At 45.9% G+C, this 20569-nt stretch overlaps 1 protein-coding gene across 6 annotated transcripts in view; it reads left to right on the top strand.

Annotated features, from left to right (window-relative positions):
* Positions 1-8093: 8093 nt before the first annotated feature.
* The window catches only part of TMEM260 (transmembrane protein 260), a 33251-nt gene continuing 20775 nt past the window's right edge, over positions 8094-20569 (top strand). For 2 of the 6 annotated variants that reach the window (XR_003946245.2, XM_050975349.1), the window contains exons 1-3: positions 8094-8455; positions 13418-13449; positions 14262-14410. Coding sequence is in view for 5 of the 6 variants with exons in the window: in XM_050975349.1 (XP_050831306.1) it covers positions 8308-8455; positions 13418-13449; positions 14262-14410 (329 nt within the window). In the remaining variant the exon portion in view is untranslated. The remainder of the gene's footprint in view (positions 8456-13417; positions 13450-14261; positions 14411-20569) is intronic. The other 4 variants (XM_050975346.1, XM_050975347.1, XM_030240568.2 and 1 more) reach the window with 3 other exon arrangements.

The raw sequence follows: 20569 nt of genomic DNA, 5'->3' as shown, positions 1-20569 counted from the left end.
AGTTGTACAGCATTATCTCATATTTATGACTGAAAAAAATCCACAAGGTTCCTAGAAAACAGGAAAAAAGGCTGCAATTGCCTCCTGCATTGCAGAAGAATTATCTGTGCTGATTAAGCTGTTGCTCATTAGCTCACCAGGCTTATCAAGGCCCCAGCCCACAAGGCCTTTGACTCCAGCAGAAATGATAGCACAGAACATTTGGACTACCTTGGGTCACTGTGCATCCATTTTGCCTTTTTTTCCTGCTAATATCATGTGTAAATATATGCACAGCTGACCCTGCTGGAGAGTCCCCTGTCCCCTGCAAGAGGCTTCAGTTCCCCTGTGCTTCCTTTAGCAGTGTAAGTTCAGGCAGATTTGTGGAAAGCAGGAGATTTTGTTTGCACCTAAATCTTTTTGTAGGATTTTCCTTAAAGGCCTTAATGCCATGGAAAAACATCAAGAGGCAAATTCTGCTTTGGGTTACACCAAAAGGGGAGTAAGGCAGCTGAAGGCAGTGAGGGAAGCTGGATTTATCCCAGTGGAGGCAGAAGCAGAGCTCAGCCCCTTGCACTTTGCTATTTTCTGCACCAGCAGTTCTGGCCTTTGAAAAATGAGATGCGTTTTTCTCATTGTGGCTTGAGAGGAGCCTGCAAATGCCAGATGACAGAAAGCAGAGGAGGAGAAGTCTGAGGCTCCTAAATTAAAAGCTGTGGCAACTTCAGGCACTGTCCTATAGAAGCTGCCCTTGGCTTTATGTTAAATGTTGTTTTGTTGTGATTGTCAGCATTTGCTGTTAAAAAGATGCTCAGGGAAGGCTCATTTTACCTCAAATCCATGATTGGGCAGTACCAGAATCAAGATTTGTCTCTTTATGGGATGGGATTTGGAGTAACCTGGCTTAGTGGGAGATGTCCCTGCCCATGGCAGGGTGTGGAATGAGATGGGCTTTGAGGTCTCTTCCAACACAAACCTTTCCATGAAGATTCTGGGGTCCTTCCCATAAGGCAGCTGGTTTGGGCATGGAGTGCTGTGGCCACATGGGTGCTGAACAACTGGTGATGTGAATGGGCAAGCCAGGGCCAGGATTTAATCTGGATTTATTGTAATCCATTTAATCTGTTTCCTTGCCTGGCCTTCCACAGGAAATGGAGATGGAGCCAAAGTATTCTGATTCTGTTTTTGTACTTCCTGACCTCTAAGGAGAACAACTGCAGGACCTGTGCAGACCTTGAAACCAGGGCATGGAGCATGTTCAGGAGATTTGATGGAGGATCCAGGATTCAGGAGATCCTTGATGCATGGAGGGTAAAATTCCAGCTCAGCTCTGGGGATGCTGCTGAGCTGGGACATGCTCCTGTCAGCCACCAGCATGCTGAAGAAAACGTGCCTGAGGTTTGGCTTGTTTTTTGAGGCTGTAGAGAATCCCACTGTCCCAGCCTGAATTTTTTGTGAGGTTTATGTTTAAATGGTTCAGCCATTACTGCAAGTGTCAGAAAAGAATCTTGTGTTCTGCTCCTGTGTAATAAAAACAGAAGCTCTGTGACTGTCACCCCCTGGGACAGGAACTAAGGGGGCTGAGCCAGGGATCAGCCTGGGAAAAGCAAACCGGCCTAACTCAAAATCCTATCCAGGGTCTGACCTCCCAAATCTCTTCCCTCCAAAACCTGGATTTATTCCATTGAAGGTAATAAACTCCAGGTAATGTGAGCTATCCACAAAATGGCATGTCCTGCATGATGGCACAGCTCCATCAGCAGGGCTGCTTGGATACAGGGAAATGGGAATTACAGAATCCCAGAATGCTTTGGGTTGGAAGGCCTTAATGATCTCATTCCACCCCTGCCATGGGCAGGGACACCTTCCACTATCCCAGGTTGCTCCAAGACCCATTCAACCTGGCCTGGGACACTTCCAGGGATGGGGCAAGCCCACCATCTCTCCTCCATTCCAACACTTCCTGCTGCTCAGCATCTCCACAAGTTCATTTTGGCCACATACCAACACACCACAGCCCTTGTCTGTGACCTCATCTATGCAGAACAGGGGGAGGAGAAAAGGCTCCCATCACAATCTTACCAGAATGAGATTAATGCAAAAACCCTGTGGGAGAACACAGATTTTGGAGCTCACTCTGGAGCTGCATCAATTTCCAACTGGAATAAAAGACAACCTGGGGTAGCTTAACCACAAGTAGCAGCACCAAGGATTTTTTCAATGGAGGAACACAACAAAGATATGGTGGGGGCAGGCAGGAAAACACAGGTGAAACCAGGTGCAAAGAGCAATTTTGGAGGGTAAAATTCCTGTCCTACTTGACATCCTTTGTACAAACTCCCTGAGCATGATCCTCAGCTGACACAGTTCTGACAGAAGCTTAAAGAAATGGGAACAAAACAGAGAAGACTGATGGAATGTGAAAAATTCTTACCTAAATGAGTTCCTTGATGAGTTTTACTGGAGCTGTGAGCACAGACGAAGAAATTAGAGTTTGAAACTCTGAAGTGCTGGTACAGATTTTGTGTGTGGGCATTTCTTGGGCCAGGCTGTGAATCTGGCCACCAGAGTATGGGCTAGAAATTGATTCCTACACCTGTAATTAAAATAAGGATGAAAATGTGTAAATTAGTAAAAAATGTTCCCTTTATCTAAACACTTACCAGAGAGTAATGGAGCAGCCCAGGGATGAAAGGAACAGGTCCTCAAGTGGTGCAGCAGCCAGAGAAGATGGTCTGGGAAGTGGTGGAGTCACTGTGCAAATCAGACACTAGACTTGAGTCTGCCAATAAGGCATGGGGATAAATAATATTAGTTCAAGGAAATCAGGTGTGAAAACACAGAGATGACTGTCAGAGTTCTGGGGAAACCAGCTGAGACAAGTGGGATCTGTGGCTGCTCAGTGTGACAGAGAAACAGCTGGGAGGCCACTGAGACTGGTGCAGGAAGAGACTGGAGTCTTCTACAAGTCAATAAAGCCTTTCTGACAAAGGTGCAAAACTGAGGGAAATAAGAAATGGGGAAATTAAAATCAAAAACTGAACCAAGAAACATGGGGAAATAGTTCAGTTTTCCTATTTGGAGAATAAAATGAAGCTGAGCTTTGAAACAAAGAACAAGCTGTCCTGGCAGCAGTGGAACCAGGTCTTTTTTCCTATGGAACTGAGTCCCTGTCTTCTCCAGACCTCTGACCCATTCTCACCTGGGAGAGCTTTACCTTTCTTTTAAATTTTGATGGGTTCACAAGGCACTGAAGGTTTCCTGGTGGATGTACACGAATCTGGATCACTTGGATGGCCAGGGAGAACACAAGGAACCAGCACAGAGCTTCCCCACGTGCTTTGGGTGATCAGCCACATCCAGGCATGTCCTTGATGGCTGGATCTACCTTGAAAGTGTGCTTTTGCAGGAAGGGGCAGACAGAACCCCATGTCTGATGGTTTTTTGGCTTCTTTTTTCTACCTCTGTCAGGGTTGGGATTGAAGCTCTCGAGACGATATTTTGTGTTCAGGCTCAGGTGGTTTTTATTTCTTATCTGTATTACAAGTCATGAGTTCTACAGCATTCTACTAACAAGCTACAAAATGGCTAACTGTCTTTCTTTACAAGGTCTTTTAAGGCTAAACTATCCAAGTAAGAAATGATGCTTGAATTATTTTCACTTTTAACCTAATAACTAATGACTCCCAGTCTGCAATGCAGACTTTTCTGTCCAATGATAAAATACCACCCAAACCCCTGAAGGAGGAAGAAGAAGGTGAAGAAGAACAACAACCAGCCAACACCCTAAAACCTCCATCTTGCCCCACATATATTGCTATATTCTAAAACCTTAAACTCTAAGTTTTCCACCTAGTGATATTACACACTTCTAATCAAACTACACACTCATCATTGCAGTGCTATCAATCAATTTTGGAAGCCTTCTTCATGGCCTCAGGACAAATATAGTATTTTCTTGTGGGTCTGTGCCCTTCAGCACAGAAAGTTTAAAATTCTCATCATCCAGGATTCCAACACATGTCCAGGGACAAGAGGATGCCCCCTGGACCAGGTGGGCTTTTATTCCATGTTATTCCCTTTGGAAGCTCCCTCTGCACCATGTCCACTGCAGCCACGTTGCTGTAGCTGGGATATGGGAGCCTGGTCTTGCCCCCTTCAACAAGCAAGTCATAAAAAGCAGCTTATTCAAGCAACTTAAGACCAAATAAAAGCAGCATAACCTCCTTTCTCGTGCTTTGCAGGCGGCCATACATCGCCAGTGGAAATTCTGCCAAAATTCTTGTTTAAATATAGGAGCTGGGCTTCTTTGTATTGTTGGTGGTCCCCACGAGGACCTGCTCTCCTTGCATGGGGATATTGTTTAGAATGAAGCCTGGGCTGGCTACTTTGCCATTAAAATTCCGTGCCAGCCCAGTGCTGACAATATTGAGGCTTTGCTAAATGTGTGTACGTGTAAGTTCATTAAATGGGTGCTGACTGTTGTTACATGAGCACAGCAGTTGAGTGCTTTCTGTATTAACCTTATCACCTGATGGGCAAAAGAAAAGGTTTAACTAAAGCTTAGGACTAATTGAACGGTATTTCAGTATTTTCTTATGTAAAACTGGTTCTGGTCTATTGTTTTTATTTATTTGCAATAACTGTGCTCATTCAAGTTTGTAATGACACTGCCATGGGTGAATAGAATTTGCTTTAAGTATTATTCTCCCTTTTCCTATCTCCTGCCTCCTCTAAACTGTGTCTCTCAGGAGAAAATCTGCAACAGAGCCTGGTAAAAAGACAACTCTCTAAGTACACAGTCATTTTGGGGAGATATGTTCCCAAGCTGTGTTTTTAAAATGACTTCTAGCAGTTCCTGTTTATTTTCTCTGCCTGCCTTGGGTATTTCCTGTCGGGCTGAGCACTGAGCGTGGAGCTGGAGGAGATAGGAGAGGAAAAGCCTCTCAAAGAAAGGTAGGAGGTGTCTTATCATCAAGACACTGCACAAACCAGAGCACTTTCTTTGCTCGGTTGCCACTAGAGTATGCTCTCGTGCTACAAGTGCCAAGGATTTTTTAGAAATAAATCACTCTGTGTAGCACGAGGCCGTCTTATAAAGACTGTCCACTTGCCCCAGTGGTTTGGGGTTTTTTTAAGTAATACTTTTTTTTTTTTTTTAATTGCTGTTGAGCACATACTCAAAGATTTGAGAAAGCCTGGAGGGTTGCTCTGTGGTGAGGTGAATCTCACTTGGGTTTGGACAACTCCCAGCTTCCAGAGCATGGGTGAAAACAGCCAAAAAATATCTTACCTGTCTCTAAAAAAACAGCAAAAAAAGGAGGTTTGAATGTCCTTCCTGTCTTGGTCAAACCCCTGGGTCATGGCTGATGAAGAAAGGGGAGGCAAATCTCACGAATTAATAGATTTCTGCTTACAGAAGAAACATGTAAATTCCCCTTTTCAACATAAAGTGTGCCTGTAATCCCAGCCTTTGAAATGGTGGTAGTTATTCAGTAAGATAAAGGCTGCTGTGAGCCTGCCCTACCACATTACAGCAAAGTACTTTGCCACTGGCACCCTAAAAGTTCCAGCTTCTGCATGACAAAGATATAAAACAACTTGCAGGACAATTAAAGAACAGTTTGTCCTCACCCTATTATTACCAGCCATTCTTCCACGTTTCGATATTTGCCCGTAAATTGCTACCTCCCCCATCAATATAATTGTAATCAGCTACGGCTCACATTTGTCTTTGGATGCCTTTTCCAAGGGAAACACAAAGAAGGAAAAATACGGCAAAGAAAAAAAGCCACGCTCCGGATAAAGAGCCTCGCCACCAGCCTGCTTTCACACACAGGCTGCGCACTTTGCTGCTAAAATTACATTTTAGGAGCCCCAACGGGCACGGGAACAATGACCCCGCTCATTTCCATAGTGCCAATGGCTGGAGGAGGATTGGAACGTGTCTTTTTCCTCTCCCCGATGGTGCTCAGCCAACGAGGGAAGAATCCTGCCAAGGAGTTGGGGCCCTGGAAGCTCTGGGTCACCACTGCTTCCCATTGGGATGGGAGGCAGCTGCTGGGCCCAGGTGGTGCTCACACCCTCCAACACCAGCTCCTCCAAGCACCCCAGTGATGTCTGAGTCGGTGAAAACTTCAGCTTTCCTGTACAGCCCGGCTAAGTCCACAGAGCTTGCCTAAATTCATAAAATCATAGATGGCTTGGGTTGGAAGGGATCTCAAAACCCATCTCATTCCACCCTAAGCCATGGGCAGGGACACCTTCCACTAGCCTAGGTTGCTCCAAGCCCTGTCCAGCCTGGCCTTGGACACTTCCAGGGATCCAGAGGCAGCCACAGCTTCTCTAGGCACCCTGTGCCAGGGCCTCACCACCCTCACAGGGAGCAATTCCTTCCAATATCGCACCTAACCCTGCCCTCTGGCAGTGGGAAGCCATTCCCCCTTGTCCTGTCACTCCAGGCCTTTATCCAAATCTCTCCTCATCTCTCTTGGAGCACTTTTAGGTTTTGGAAGAGTCTCTGAGGTCTCCCTGGAATCTTCTCCAGGCAGAACAACTTTCCCAGGAAACTGATGGGAAAGCCAGGCTGCTGAGCCCACTCTGTGGCAGCCCATTTCATGCATGGAGCACTAAGCTCCTCCAAGTACCACAGATGTCAAAAAACCAAATGGGAACGTGTTGCATTCCTGAAGAACATCAAGAAAACAGTTTTGGGAAGTGCAAGCTGGAGAGCACAGACCTGTCTGTCCACAGAATCATAAAAACAATCATAAAATGGCTCAGGTTGGAAGGGAACTTAAAGATCATCCTGTTCCAGCCTAAACCACGGGCAGGGACACCTTCCTCTAGACCAGGGTGCTCCAAGCCCCATCCAACCTGGCCTTGGGCACTTCCAGGGATCCAGCGGCCCACTAAGCTCCTCTAAAGTACCACAGATGTCAAAAAACCAAATGGGAACGTGTTGCATTCCTGAAGAACATTCAAGTGATCAACAATCCCAGGGATCCAGGGGCAGCCACAGCTTCTCTGGTCACCCTGTGTCAGGGCCTCCCCACCCTCACAGGGAAGAATTCCTTCCCAATATCCCATCTAAACCTACTCTCTTCTAGTTTGAAGCCATTCCCTCTTGTCCTATCACTCCATGCTCCTGTGCAAAGGCCCTCTTGGCTCCCTTGGAGCCCCTTCAGGTACTGGAAGGCCACCATGAGGTCACCCCAAAGCCTCCTCTGGACACCCCCAGCTCTCCCAGCCTTTCCCCACAGCACAGGGCCTCCATCCCTCAGGTCATCTTGGTGGCCTCCTCAGGACTCGTTCCAGCAGGTCGATGTCCCTGCTGTGCTGGGGACCCTGGAATTCCCTGGATGCCTCCCTTGGTTTCATCTTCCAGGGGGTTTGTGCCGCTGTTCCAGCGGGACCCTGCTCCAGCCCCCAGAACATCACGCACGTTCTCTCCCTTGTGTCAGCCCTTAATCCTGCTCTTTTTTTCCTTAATAAATGCAAACCTCATTTTCTAAAGTCTCCACTTAGATCTAATCCATAAGGCTGTTTATTATCCTCGTTACCCTCTCCTATACCTTTTTCATTTGTATTCAAAAGCCTCTCTTTAATCTGTCACAATTCTGCAGGTACGGCCTCGCCGCTCTTTCGCACAATCCCATAATGATTTCCACGGATGTGTTTTAGTCCTCTATCGATAGGTCTCGGGATGCTATTTGCCTTCCTTAACTGCTTCCCGCAGCGGGAATCGCCGCTTTTAATAATCCCTGCGCTGTCACCTTCAATCTTTTCCTTCACCAGCATCTTGTGCCATCCCATATAGGGGTTAAATCTTTATTATTTGTGTATGGGCACGCGGGGGCTGTGGTGGAGGTGGTGCAGCCTGCAGCCAGCACTGTCCGAGCAGGGCTTTGATCTGATCCTTAAAAAACCTGGTCCTGAAGGGACGATCCCGGGAGCAAGGGAAAGGCACAACGCCCACAGGTCCCCTCCTCCTCCCCCGCATCTCCGCCGTGGTTTCGGCCCGTCTCCCCCCGCGGGTGTTGGTCCCGCCCGGCCGCCCGGCCGTACTCACCCTCCGCCACTCCCTCTCCGGCTGTACCAACTTCTCTTCGCGAGGGAGGATGAAAAAGAGCGGGAGGCCATGCTGAATGGCCTCACTGGGTTCACGGCTCTCTCTGTTCTCTGTCTGAGATTTGCATTAGGAGAAGCCCCGGAAGGCGCTTTGGGGAGAGCGAGACGGCGAGCGGGACAGGGGTGCTCCCCCCGCGGGGCGGTGGATGGCACAGCCCGCCCGCCCCGCTCGGCCGAACCCGGAAGGTGGCGGCGCACATGGGCGCGGGGCCCGGGCCCGGGGCCGGCACCGGCACCGGGATAGGGATCGGGAACGGGGCGGGAGGAGCCGCCGGGGCCCTGGGCGCTATCGTGGCTGCTCTCTACACGGCCACGCTGCCGCCCGCCCTGCCCGGCGGGGATGCGGGTAACGTACCGGGTGGGGACCCTCGGCCCGTAGCGGCTGGTGCATGGCGGGGGGCGGCGGGGGGACGAGCCCTCAGGGATCGGGGCATCCCTGTCACCCCACGGGGTTGCTGTCACCCCACGGGAGCTCGTGCATCAGTGTCACCCGTGTAGGGTTGGTCTGTCCAAAGGAGCCGGTGCGTTGTTGTCACCCCTGGAGGGTCAGTGTCACCCCACTGGGTTGTCACCACAGAGAGCTACTCATTCCAGAGGGACCGGGGCGTTGCTGTCACCCCATCGGCTTGCTGCCATCCCACAGGGATGCTCACCCTATGGGGGCTGGTACTTCACTGTCACCCCATGAGGATGCTCATCCTGTAGGGACTCGTACTTCATTTCACCCCGTAAAGATGCTCGTCCTATAGGGGCTGGTACTGCACTGTCACCCTATAGGGATGCTCATCCTGTATTCACTGTCACCCCATAAGGATACTTGTCCTATAGGGGCTGATACTGCACTGTCACCCCATAAGGATGCTCATCCTATAGGGGCTGGTGCGTTGCTGTCCCCCCATAAGGTGACTGGTGCATGGCTCTCACCCCTATAGGGCTTTTCACCCCAGAGGGACTGGTGCATTGCTGTCACCCTGTTAGGCTGGCTGTCATCCCACAGGAATGCTCATCCATAGGGGCTGGTATTTTATTGTCACCCCATATGGTTGCTGTTATCCTGCAGGGACTGGGACATTAGTGTCACTGCAGGGGGTTGCTGTCACCCCATGAGGATGCTCATCCTATAGGAATGGGGGCATTGCTGTCACCCCATATGGTTGCTGGTCCCATTAGCCCCTGGTGCAGTACAGCCACTTTTGGGGTGCTCACCCTATTGGGTTGATGCATTTAAAGCTCCCCAGAGAGGCACTGGCCCCACAGGTGGGTGCAGCAGGGCCACCCTGCTTTGGGGTGTGCAATGGCCCAGTGGGGTCAGCACAGCAGGGACCCCCCTGGCCTGGTGCCCTGGGGCCACCCCATAATGGTTTGCCTGTATTTGAGCCTTTCAGAGAAGGATTTTGCCCGGGGACAGCTGGTGGCTTTAGGGGGCAGATGTGCCATCCTGCCAGCTGTGCTGTCCCAGGCTTGTGCAGCAGGGAAATCTTTGGATCTGCCTCTCTGCAAGTGCAGCTTCCTGGCAGTACCAGACTGTCTGAATTTTGGTGTTTGGCACTGCTGATCCCACAGGGGGACAGAGTTCTCCTGTTTGGTCCTGCTCTGGTTTTACTGATTTAACCTGTTCTTGCTTTACAAATACTTTGGTTTTGCCTGTGTGGTTTGGAGATGGAAGGGCTTGGTTTTTCTTGGGAATATGTTGATATTTTTTTATTTCCTGGAACAAGTGTCCAGAATACTTTCTTTCTGTGTCATCTCAGAACAGTTCAGCAGCTCTGTTTAATGCTGTGCCTCCTGGTCACCAGTGGTTTCAAATCCAAGTTGTGCATGAAACTCCTTCTAAATAAGTGGCATTTTGATGGATTCATGTGTTGTACAGGCTCAGGATGTGTGGAGAGAGAGAGAGGCACTGGCCAGGCTGGCCATGTGCATCCTGATGGCTTTTGCTTCTGTTCCCAAGTTACTGAAAGGGCTGGCTTTGCTCCTTCTGGGTGTATTAATTAATATCTGATGGTTGATATATTTACAGTTGTTACCATTTTGGTTTTTATTATAATTTTTGCCTTTTTTTTTTTTTTGTCCGTGGCAAGCACCCTGTGCTCTGGGCTGTTCATGTTGCACAAAGCCTCAGGAACCTGGTTCTTAATTGTGCTTGAGCCTGGATTCTCCCTCTGGGGTGCAAATAAACATAAGCAGCCTTTGCAGAGAGAGATGCAGGTTCTCCTCATGATGTGATGGATGGATGCTGGGATTTGATTTTTTTGTTTGATGTGAATTATCCCAGTAGACAGAGCAAGCAGCCAAACAGCACATGCGTTCACCCCACTTTCCCCAAGTTGTTGTGGAAAGGAAATCCCTGGTGTAAAATTGTGCTAGAGGAAATCCTTCAGGACAGTGTCCCCTGACAAGCCCTGAACCTCACTCCTTGTCTCTCCTTATTTATTTTTTTGAATGTTCTTCTAAATTTGCTGCCTGCCTTCCATGTGTTCACTGGGACTGGGCAGACACAGGCTCATCCCTGCTATCCCCTTGTGCCTGGATTGTTTCCCATCACAGTGTCAGGATTTTTTTGGGCATTATTCCCCTGGTTTCTCATGGCTTGAGCATGGAATACTTCAGCTGAAGTCCTTGGAATGTCTCTGTGCATGGCCCTGCTCTAGGTGTTTGATTGGCCTGTGCCTGAAACTTGTGCCACCAAAAGCACTGAGGCTACTTGTGTGAATGAAGAGCTGCTTAAGGATTTGCTGTATCTGCTTCCAGGCAGGGAGCCTAGTATTTTATTTTATTTTATTTTATTTTATTTTATTTTATTTTATTTTATTTTATTTTATTTTATTTTATTTTATTTTATTTTATTTTATTTTTATTTTTATTATTTATTTTATTTTATTTTCATTATTTTATTTTATTTTTTATTTATTCTAATTTTAATTTTATTTTATTTTCTAAGCTATCTGTATTTTTAACTGTTCTCAAAGTTTGTAGTAATCCAAAAATGTCCAAGGCAGTTATATTTCCACTGGCAGCTTGCTCGTGTTACTTAGTGTTAAAATAAAGAAATGAGTGAGAGAATAATAGGGGGAGATGGAATTATAATTCAGAAACATCCACAGATGTTAAAACAGCTTAGAAAGGATCAAATAAAGTTTAAAAAAAAGAAACCAACCAAATGTTCACTGTGATGTTTCAAATATCAGCTCCCAAACTTGCTGGGTATAAATCAGAGTTCAGGCAACATTTGGCCTGTTGCCTGAACACCTTTATGGGGGACTCAGAAACTTGTTTACATCAGGAATCACTGAATATTCTGAATTAAAAGGGACCCACAAGGATCATTGAGTCCAACTCCTGTTCCTGTGGAGTTGGAGGGAATAAACATTTCAGTTTGAGCCAGTGCCTGAAGATGTCACAGGTCATTCTGTCTCACAAGACATTGAAACCAAGTTTGGGGCTGCTGTAGTTCTTCCTCTGTGTGTTTTGTTATTTAACAAAATAAGTGCTCCTCACTCCTCCAGCCCAAGGGATGCCCAGGTGTGTGGGTGGGAGGTGGAGAATTAACCTTTTCCAAAGCAGTGGCTGTTATGGACTTATTTTGATTTTCCCACTGGAATTCAACAGGCCTGCAGCTTGTGAGCTTATCTTTTGCAGGTCTTTTTGGTTTTTTTTTTCCTTAATTCTTACAAGGCAAAGTTGTGCTGTTGTCTTTCAAAGCTTGGTGGTGGCTGTGTTTCTTTGGGGTTACTCTTGCCTTTGAATTAAATGTCACAGCAATGTGAATGATGTTAAATTTTTGCTTTTTTAGATGCACATATTGCTGCATCCCAGGAGGATTTTAGTGGAGCAGCATCCCTGGGATGTGATGGGTGATGGGCTTCACCAGCTGCTGCACACTGGGGAACTCCATCAGTGCCAAATTTTGGGTTTCCTGTATTGTCACCATCCTTTGCTGTGTGCAGGAGGATTTATCCCTTCCCAGCCTCGCCGTGCCCTGGAAATATTTGAGCTGCTGAACTCTGAAGGGCTCAGAATTGGAATGGATGGTTTTCCCATTGCATCCACTTTTTGAGGCTGTTTTGCAGTAGGGTGAAATTTTCCTAAAAAGAGAATAGCCAGTGTTTGCAAGTGCAGGGAACTCCATGTCTGAGAGGTTTTGGTGCAGGAAGTGGCAGGTTTGGCCCCAGTCATTGCCAGCCAACAGCTCTAATTCTGCAGAACTTGCCACCAGCAGTAATGGGTAGACTTGAATCTTCATTTTCAAATGCAGCATGTACTGCATTTTACTTTAAATCCTGGTGTCAGCATTTAAAGGTGCCATTTGTACAATCCCCCCTGCCCCCCTTTGCATGGCATAGTGAGGACGTGACTGTACAGAAATTTAAAATATTGTTAATTTAGCATTTAAAGCCACCAGAGCCCTTCATTTGTGTCTTTCCCATCTAACAATGCCCCCATGACCTTGGTCCTTGCAAAATTATTAGGACCAGTAAAATTGGATTATGAAATTTGAGGGAAAGAAGGAAAACCAGCTGTAAATTTTCAATTTTGTGTCTCCCTGAATGCGTTGTGCTCATTGAATATATTCAATGTATGTTGCTCAGGAGAGTTTACTGCAAAATGCTCCAGTGTTTAAGTGCTCTAAAAATGCCAACTATTCTGCTAACGTGGGTCTTTTTGTGGCAGCTATTTGTCCTGGCATAAAATACAAACAAAATGCAAAACCTCAGTGTTTTTTCTATTGGGAGCTGGGTGCAGCATCCACTGACAGGTAAAAGAATTACTTGTGAAGCAGAATTGCTTTAGCATCAAGGGAGAGCAACCTTCCCAGATAAATGGGTGCAGATTTGCACAATCAGTGATTATGTTTTTCCTCTTTAAAAACTGTAAAGCTCTGGATTTGTGTTGGTTTCTATAATTTTTTTTATGACAAACAACTGGGTTATTGAACAGACAATGCAGCTTAAGCGTTGCAAAATGTAATGCTTGAAAGTTATTGAGTCAGATGGTTTTAAATTAAAAATACACACACACAAATGTCTGCATTTTGATTGTCTCCGGCCATTCTTTGCCCAAGCCTACCTATATTTTCACTTATCTGTTCATAAAAGTCTCACGAAAAACATACAAAAGATATTTTGTGCAGTGACATCAGAGGGAGAAAATATTCTTAGAAAATTTCATGCTGTTAAATCTCCACAGATTTACAGTTTTATCCAGTCAAATTAATGCAAAACCCCAATGCAAGCATTTGGATTTTGAAAACTTTGGAGGAGTGTCATTTCCTAATAGTAATTATTGGTTTTACATTATTTTTTCACAGGGGAGCTGATCACAGCCGCATATGAGCTTGGAGTAAGTATTAGTTTTATTGTTTAATCAATGCTCTCATTAACAGTTTTAGGAATTAAGGAAGTTTAATTAAGCATGGAGTAAAGTAGATTAATTTATTTTCAAACCACAGTTTTTACTAACTTATAAGTACAGCACGCGACAATTTACTTCAAGTTTTAAATCCAATTAAACTAAATTATAAAGCAAAGGCTTTACTGTATATACAGTAGCTGGCTTATTATCAACCCAAATTTTGTATAAGCTGGGGAGAATAAAATAAATCGGGTTAACAATTTTAATAAGTTTTATTATTTAATAAACTTTATTATGGTGCGTGATCCCTTTAGGCAAGACCTTAGGACTGTCAGCGCGGTGGTAATCCGATAGCAGTGTGGTCTTTCAACTTGCTAACCAATAAAATAGTTGAGAAGCTGCTTTTTTTTAAAAAATAAAAAAAAAGGAAAAAAAAAAAAACAAACAACAGCCTTTTTGAATGACCCTAATATACTGTGAACCCAAACAAGGAGCCCTTTAAGGCACGCTAATGAAAAGTGGCACCTCCTTTTCCTCGCCGCCTCATTATTATGGGCGAGGCGTGGAGCCAGATCCACTGAGGAAAAAATCTTGATGGGGTTGGGATGGGTACCAGGGTTTGGGATGGGTATGGGGATTGGGGTGGGTATGGAGATTGGGATGGGTATGGGGATTTGGGATGGGTACTGAGGGTTGGGATGGGCACTGTGGGTGGCTCGGGGAGCGGAGTTGCTCAGAGCTGCCCTGCTCCTATTCCCAGCCTCACCCCCCTTTCCAACCCCATGTCCCTCTGTCTGTAGGTCGCCCACCCTCCTGGCTACCCCCTGTTCACGCTGCTGGCCAAAGTGGCCACGGGGCTGCCCGGCGGCTCCCCCGCCTTCCGAGTCAATCTCCTCTGCGGCTTGGTGGGAGCAGCTGCTGCCTCTTTGCTTTTTTGCACAGTTTTCAGGTAAAGTCCTCGGGGTTGCTTTTTCCTTGGCTTCGTGGCGCTTCCCCGGCGGCTCGGGACATTCCCGAAGGCTCCCTCTGCTCCCCGCTGGCCTTCGGACCGGCAGTTCCCCCCCCTTCCCTAATTAGTTCCTCTGATTAACCTAACAGCAACTTAATCTGAATTTGACCTTCTTTCCCACACAAAAGCCTCCCCCTCTTTTTATTCCTCCCCCCCACCTTTTCTTTTCTGTTAAATAATAATAATAGCAATAATAAAAAGTGCGCCCTTTCCCTTGCCCAGCCGTGACAGGTTGTTCAGGCTCATTATCACAAATCACCGCTCGGTTTAACTAACCAGAACTAATGAAGTTTGTCGTTCTCGAAAGATGCAGATGGTCTGTTTAAATTAACAGGATGAGCTTCACCTATCGGGAAACCGTGAACTTGGTTTAATTGCAGCTCCCGGCGGAGGTGGATGGGCAGTTGCCTGCCCGTGGTACCCAAGGAGCAGGGAGAGCATCCCTGCCTTTCTTTGGAGCAGCTCCGGGCTGTGGGGGGGATGTCCGGAGCCTCCTCTCCGCACCTCTAACCTTGGGAGGACAGGGAACAATCGGGATGCTCACGTGGTGGTGGGGTTTTTGTTAACCCTGCTCGTCTTTGATGTGCAAGTTCTGGCTGCTCTTAACCTCAGCCTGACCCATATTTGAGAGGATTATGGCAACCCGTATAAACAATTTCTGATGTTCTTTTTGCAGGGAAAATAGGGCACGTTTTGAGGCTGCCAATGGTATCGGGGCGCTCCGGGATGAGACGGGGCGCTTCCCGACTGGGATTATTTTGACAAAAGCCCTTTTCTCCCACCCGTTTCCAGAGCCACCCCTCAGGGAAACCTTCCCAGCAACCTAGAAATAAAAGCAGGAATAAATGGGCAGGTGGTGGGGGGCACATTCTGAGATTAAGCAAGCCCTGAGCTCGCTTAAACTTTGTTGCACAGGGTCCATCTTTCTCTGCTGCAGAGGAGTTGCTTTTTTGCACATCACCTCGCACGTAGCATCAGCTCCAAAGCACACTACTGGAATTGCTTGAGTAGTTCCTAGATATTTCTGTAGGCATTTAAAGTGATTGCTTTCACTGGTGGGTAATACATGTAATTAAGTCAGCATTATTTAATTTAATATCCTGTATTTCACAGCCTATTTGGGAAGCTGGAAGTGGCGCTGCCCTCCCGCGCACAGCGCTCGGTGCAGCATCAGAGCGCAACTCCATTCTGTTAAAAACTCCTGCAAGGAGTTGCTAAAGGTTTTCTATATTTGGTTCTGATTTTTTTTTTAATCATGGTTATTCCCATTATTGCAGTTATTTGGAAGATCTCCCCCAGTTTTTAGTTTGTGTGTGACAGTTCCTTGGGTGCCCGCTTTGTGCTTTGGAAATGGTGCAATCGTTCCTTTAGAGAAATAAGAATACAGAAGAGAAATGACAGGCTAAATTTGAGAATTATTTTGGGAATTACTTGAGCACTTCTGAAGGTTTAGGTGTTTTGTTGGTGTTTAATTGGATTTGGAAGACAGCACTTCTGTCAAATTTAGAATTTGCATGAAGGAACAGAAAACCTGCAAGCGAGTGATGATAAAAACTATTAAGACTTACAGAAATTATTTTACAGATACTGACCGGATCAGTTATTCAGCCTAATAGTGATTGCTTCTTTTTTTTTTAATAATTGTAAGGTCAGTTTTATTTCCAAATTACAATGTTACATTTTTTATTTCAAGCACCTTAAAATTGATTTATTTTTGGGAACACTTATTTGGCCAAAAAAAGAAAAAAAAGAAAAATTATTGCTTTTTTAAAAATTTACAAAGATATTAGGAAGTGTTCACTGGCACTGTCTGCTTGAAACTGTAGCTGTCTGAGGGTGATGTGGTGTGTTTTAAACTGGGCTTGTGTGTTCTCACAAAGGGACTGAACGGGTCTATCAAATCCCCCCCTACTTTTGTGTTTAAATAAAATTATCTGGTGGGGTGACCCCTACGAGGTACCAGTGGCAAAATCAGCACCTGCTCCTCTTGCCGTGTGAAACGTGGATGTTAATATGAAAATATGTAGATGTTAGGAGTACAAATAATTGATGAAGTACACATCCTTCGGGAGCAACACGGATCAAGTGGCAAATCTGCCTGCTCAAACAATAGCCACCCTCCAGCGGGGAGGAAGCCATCTCTATGGAAATGGGGCTGACGCTGCCCTATTGATCCAGTGAAGAAGACATTATACAATGTCAGTTGGGTTGTTACGATTTCATTTGTCGTCTGACCTGAACTTAACCTCTAAAACCTTTATTTTCTCCCCGCCAGCCGGGCAGCGTTGCTGTTTACCCTCACACCCCGTGCCTCCCTCCCTCCTTCCCAACATCCCCACTCAGTAAATCTCTCCCTTTTAAATTTTTTTTTTTTATTAATTTTCCCCATTGATTCTTTTTGTTTGAGTCATTTCCCGGAGTTTATTCCTCGTCAGGTCGGGATGATTTTATTGCTTAAGGAGAAGAGTCGTGGTTCCTTCCCTCTGTGGTGTTTGGGATGTTGTGGCACATGTGGGATTAGGGTGGAATTTATTCCTTGAGCAGATTTCTCCTTTGCCAGGTGATGGCTGGCGGGATGCTCCACACTGGGGTCGAAAGGAAGCGGCCGCCACGTCACGTCTGTTAATTTTAATGTGTTATAATATATGATATTACTCCTTTAATTACATTATTTTTTAAGCCTGGATTGTTGTTCTCAAAGCAAAATTATGTTGCAGCACATTGATGCAGAAAGGCTTTTTGTCATTGCTGAACGAGCCGTTTCTCCTTTGAGTTACTTCTCAAGTATGGATTTTTTCCCCCCCTCTGCACAGTCTTAATAAATTGCTTGTAATTATCGTAAAATGCCATTTACAAAGAGTTTCCTCGGACTGCTTGTAACTGAGGCAAATGATTCATCTTTGCTTTGAAGGAGGGGGGAGATGCTTTATGTTTTTAGGACTCAGCGAGTGCGGCTGTAGGATTGTTTCTTTAAACAACTATTTATTTGTTTTACTGTGGGAGGCAAAGCATAGCAAGTTTACAAAGTAAACCAATTATCTTCTTATAATATGATTGCCAAAGTGTCATTTTCTGCACAGGGGATGCATTCTTTGCGTTCTCTGCTGCAAAGAGAAATAGGAAGCTTTCCCCTGCTCTAAGTGCAATTTTTTTTTCAGTCTATACCTTTCATAGTTTGGCTGTTTTGGGGTTTCTGAGCACACAAAGCTGTTTTATTGCAGAGGCAGTAGCAGAGTAGATGGTGTCAGTGCCCAAGTATTTGTAGGAAGTTTTTGCCAGCTTTATTTTGGCTGAGTTGGACACAGGGTTTTGAAAGGGGGGAAGATGTTGCATTAAATTAAGCAATTCACATCTCTTTGGTTTGCTGTTCTTTGATATTAACTTTGATACTAATGCATTATACAAATATATATTTAAGTATATATGTGTATTCCCTGCCCACTAAACCTTCCAGGCAAGGAACTGTGAGTGTATATAAGACCCAGAGCCAGCTCTTCTCCCACTGCCAGCAAAAAGGAGAATTAGGCATGTTGGATAATGAAATCATCAAAATGATTCCATCATTTTGAAATCCTAGGGATGTTTTGGAAGTGCCACTTGACCCTCTTGATGGCACTGATCTTTTTGGCTCCCAGAGTGTGTGTCCTGGAGCTCTTGTGGGAAGGTCCCTAAGGAGGACCAGGAGGATCAGCGACCTTCATGGCCATCCCAGAGGGACCTCCTGGCTGATGCTCCCTTAAAAGTGCCTAGTGCTGGGAAAAGTTGTTTTCTGCCTCTGGTGAGTGAGGAAATGCTCCATGTCCCCTGAGTACATGGGTTTGACAGAGCAGGATTCAGCCCTGAGAACGGTTTGGCCCCTTTTTTTGTGGACATGACTTGGGGAGGATTGAGGGATGAGAGAGGAGTCAGTGCCTGCTCAACCAGAGTGGGAAATTAGGAAATTGGGCTTTGGGGAAGGAGAGGGTGTGTTTGGATTTTTCCAGGTTATAGATTATCGTAGATTATCTCTGTTGTAGCACAGCAGGAACGTCTTGGGCGTTTGGGAAGCAGCTGTGCTTAGTGAGGAGTAGTTACAAAGTTTTAGGAGGGAGAGAAGAAAGGAATGCACTCAGGTACTAATTTGCTTTTAGAAAATCTGCCGTGACCTCTGGCTAATTGATCACATATCTATTTTTATTTTTTTTCCCACTTGTCCCCAGAATAAACTGGTGCTGAGTTCAGTCTGTTTGAAGACACTGCCAAATCTGTTCATTTGCATTTGGCTCTAAAGTAGGCACATGAGGCTGCAGTAACTCTGCTTCATTTTGAAAAGGGTCGGGGGTGGGGGGGGGGGGGGGGAAGAAAAAGCAGGGCAAAAAAACTCTTTTTAAAAAAATAAAAAAAGACTGAAGAGTCTTTTCTGACAGCTAGTCAGAGTTAGAATTAGTTCAAGGAAATGTTAATAATGCACTGCCTGGCTTAATCCCTTTGATATCACCAGGTATCCTCCTGTTCATGGGTTAATTGCTTTAAAAGCGGAGGCAATATTCTGAGCGGTGGGCCGCTTCACCTTTTCACAGCTGTTACCATTGAGTGACAACTAAATCCCATGTGTAAGATGAGGAAGAGCTCAATCTCCAATTGGGAGAAAATTTATGTAAACCGCAATCCCTTCAGAATGTGCGGAAGTCACAGACTTTCTTGATTTACTCTGCTTTTCCCAGAAAGCTCCATTGTTCCCTTCCCTAAGTCCCATCAACCCTTTGTAGCAGAATATCACAGCGGCGGCAGATAGCTTGAAATATATAAATGCTATCATAGCTCTGATTAATAGCGGCGCTTATGAGTCAAGTCTGATAACGGAGCAGCTCTCCACTCAATTTCAGATACCGCTAATGGAATCTGTCTCCTGCAATTGTAATGTGAGAAGGGCTAATTTGCCATGGAGCTTGGAGCTGTCACCAGCCGGGGATTGGGGGGTCAGATGGGAGCTGCCAGGTTTTTGCCCTGCAGCTTGTATCTCTCGCTTTGAATAGCGCAGCCCCCTGCCTGCCAGGGAGCTGATAGGCCGCCGGGGGGTTTATGCCACTCGTACAATAGCGAAGGGCTGCATGGGCTGACTTGGTAATTGTGAAGCCAGCTCATTTTTATTTTATTTTATATTTTATTCTATTTTTTTTTCCCCCCTCAACTCCTTCCTTTCTGTCCCCCCTCCCGCTCCTTTTTTTTTTTTCCTTTCTCTTTTTTTTTTTTTTCTGCGGCTGCATAATTTCTAATAAGGGGTTTTAACAAATGTCAGATTAGGAAAAGTTTCTGCAATTACCCAAAAAAAAAAAAAAAAGCTAACTTATAAAACATTTAAATAGCTCAAGTCGGCTCCTACTGCGGGTTGGGGTTTTTTGGCTGCTGGAAGCAGGCGCTGGTTATTACAGGAGCCTGGGATAAAGGTGTATCTATTTTCCAAGGATTGTGAATCAAATAATGGGTTGAACTAATACACCCTTTGCACTTGCAAAGACACCAGGAGAGAATTTCTCATTTGTAATGGCTGGAAGCACAGTTTGTACAACTCAAATGTGAGTATGGGGTGATATTTCTTAAAGCAGTGCAGCCCTGTGTGCATTTTATGGATCTGTCATGAGCTGTTCCACTCATTGAGCTGCTCTGGAATAGCTTGGCATGGAGGTGTTGAATTTAAATACCAAAGTTCCCTGGCAAGGGCCTGCTGCAGGCAGGCTCTGCTCCAGTGGTGATGGACAACCTGGAGCATGCAAGGGGTGACGTTGGGATGTCTCATTCCTCGCTCTCCTGACAGGTTGTCACAGGGGGCTCTTCCCTTCCCTGGTGTCCAGACCCAGTGTGGACCCACAGAGGTCTTTGCTGCCGTCCCAGAGCAGTTTGATCCTCCAAGCAAGAGGATCCAAGGTCACCTTGGCCCCAGGGCACAAGGGTTTGGGTGCAAGATGCCTCTTGCACGTGCTGGTGACCTTCATAGGTCCGCATTTCCAAAGGGATGGACAGAGACAATATCCTTCAGAGGTGATGTCCCAGCTGGACACCTCCAGTCCAGGAGGACATGTGTGAGAGGATGCAAGGACCAGCTCTCCTTTGCCAAAATCC

The sequence above is a fragment of the Serinus canaria genome, chromosome 5 (genome assembly GCF_022539315.1).
Source record: "Serinus canaria isolate serCan28SL12 chromosome 5, serCan2020, whole genome shotgun sequence".
Classification (NCBI taxonomy): Eukaryota; Metazoa; Chordata; class Aves; order Passeriformes; family Fringillidae; genus Serinus; species Serinus canaria.
The sequence above is the reverse complement of the archived record's forward strand: the minus strand, read 5'-3'. Positions and strand labels throughout refer to the sequence as shown.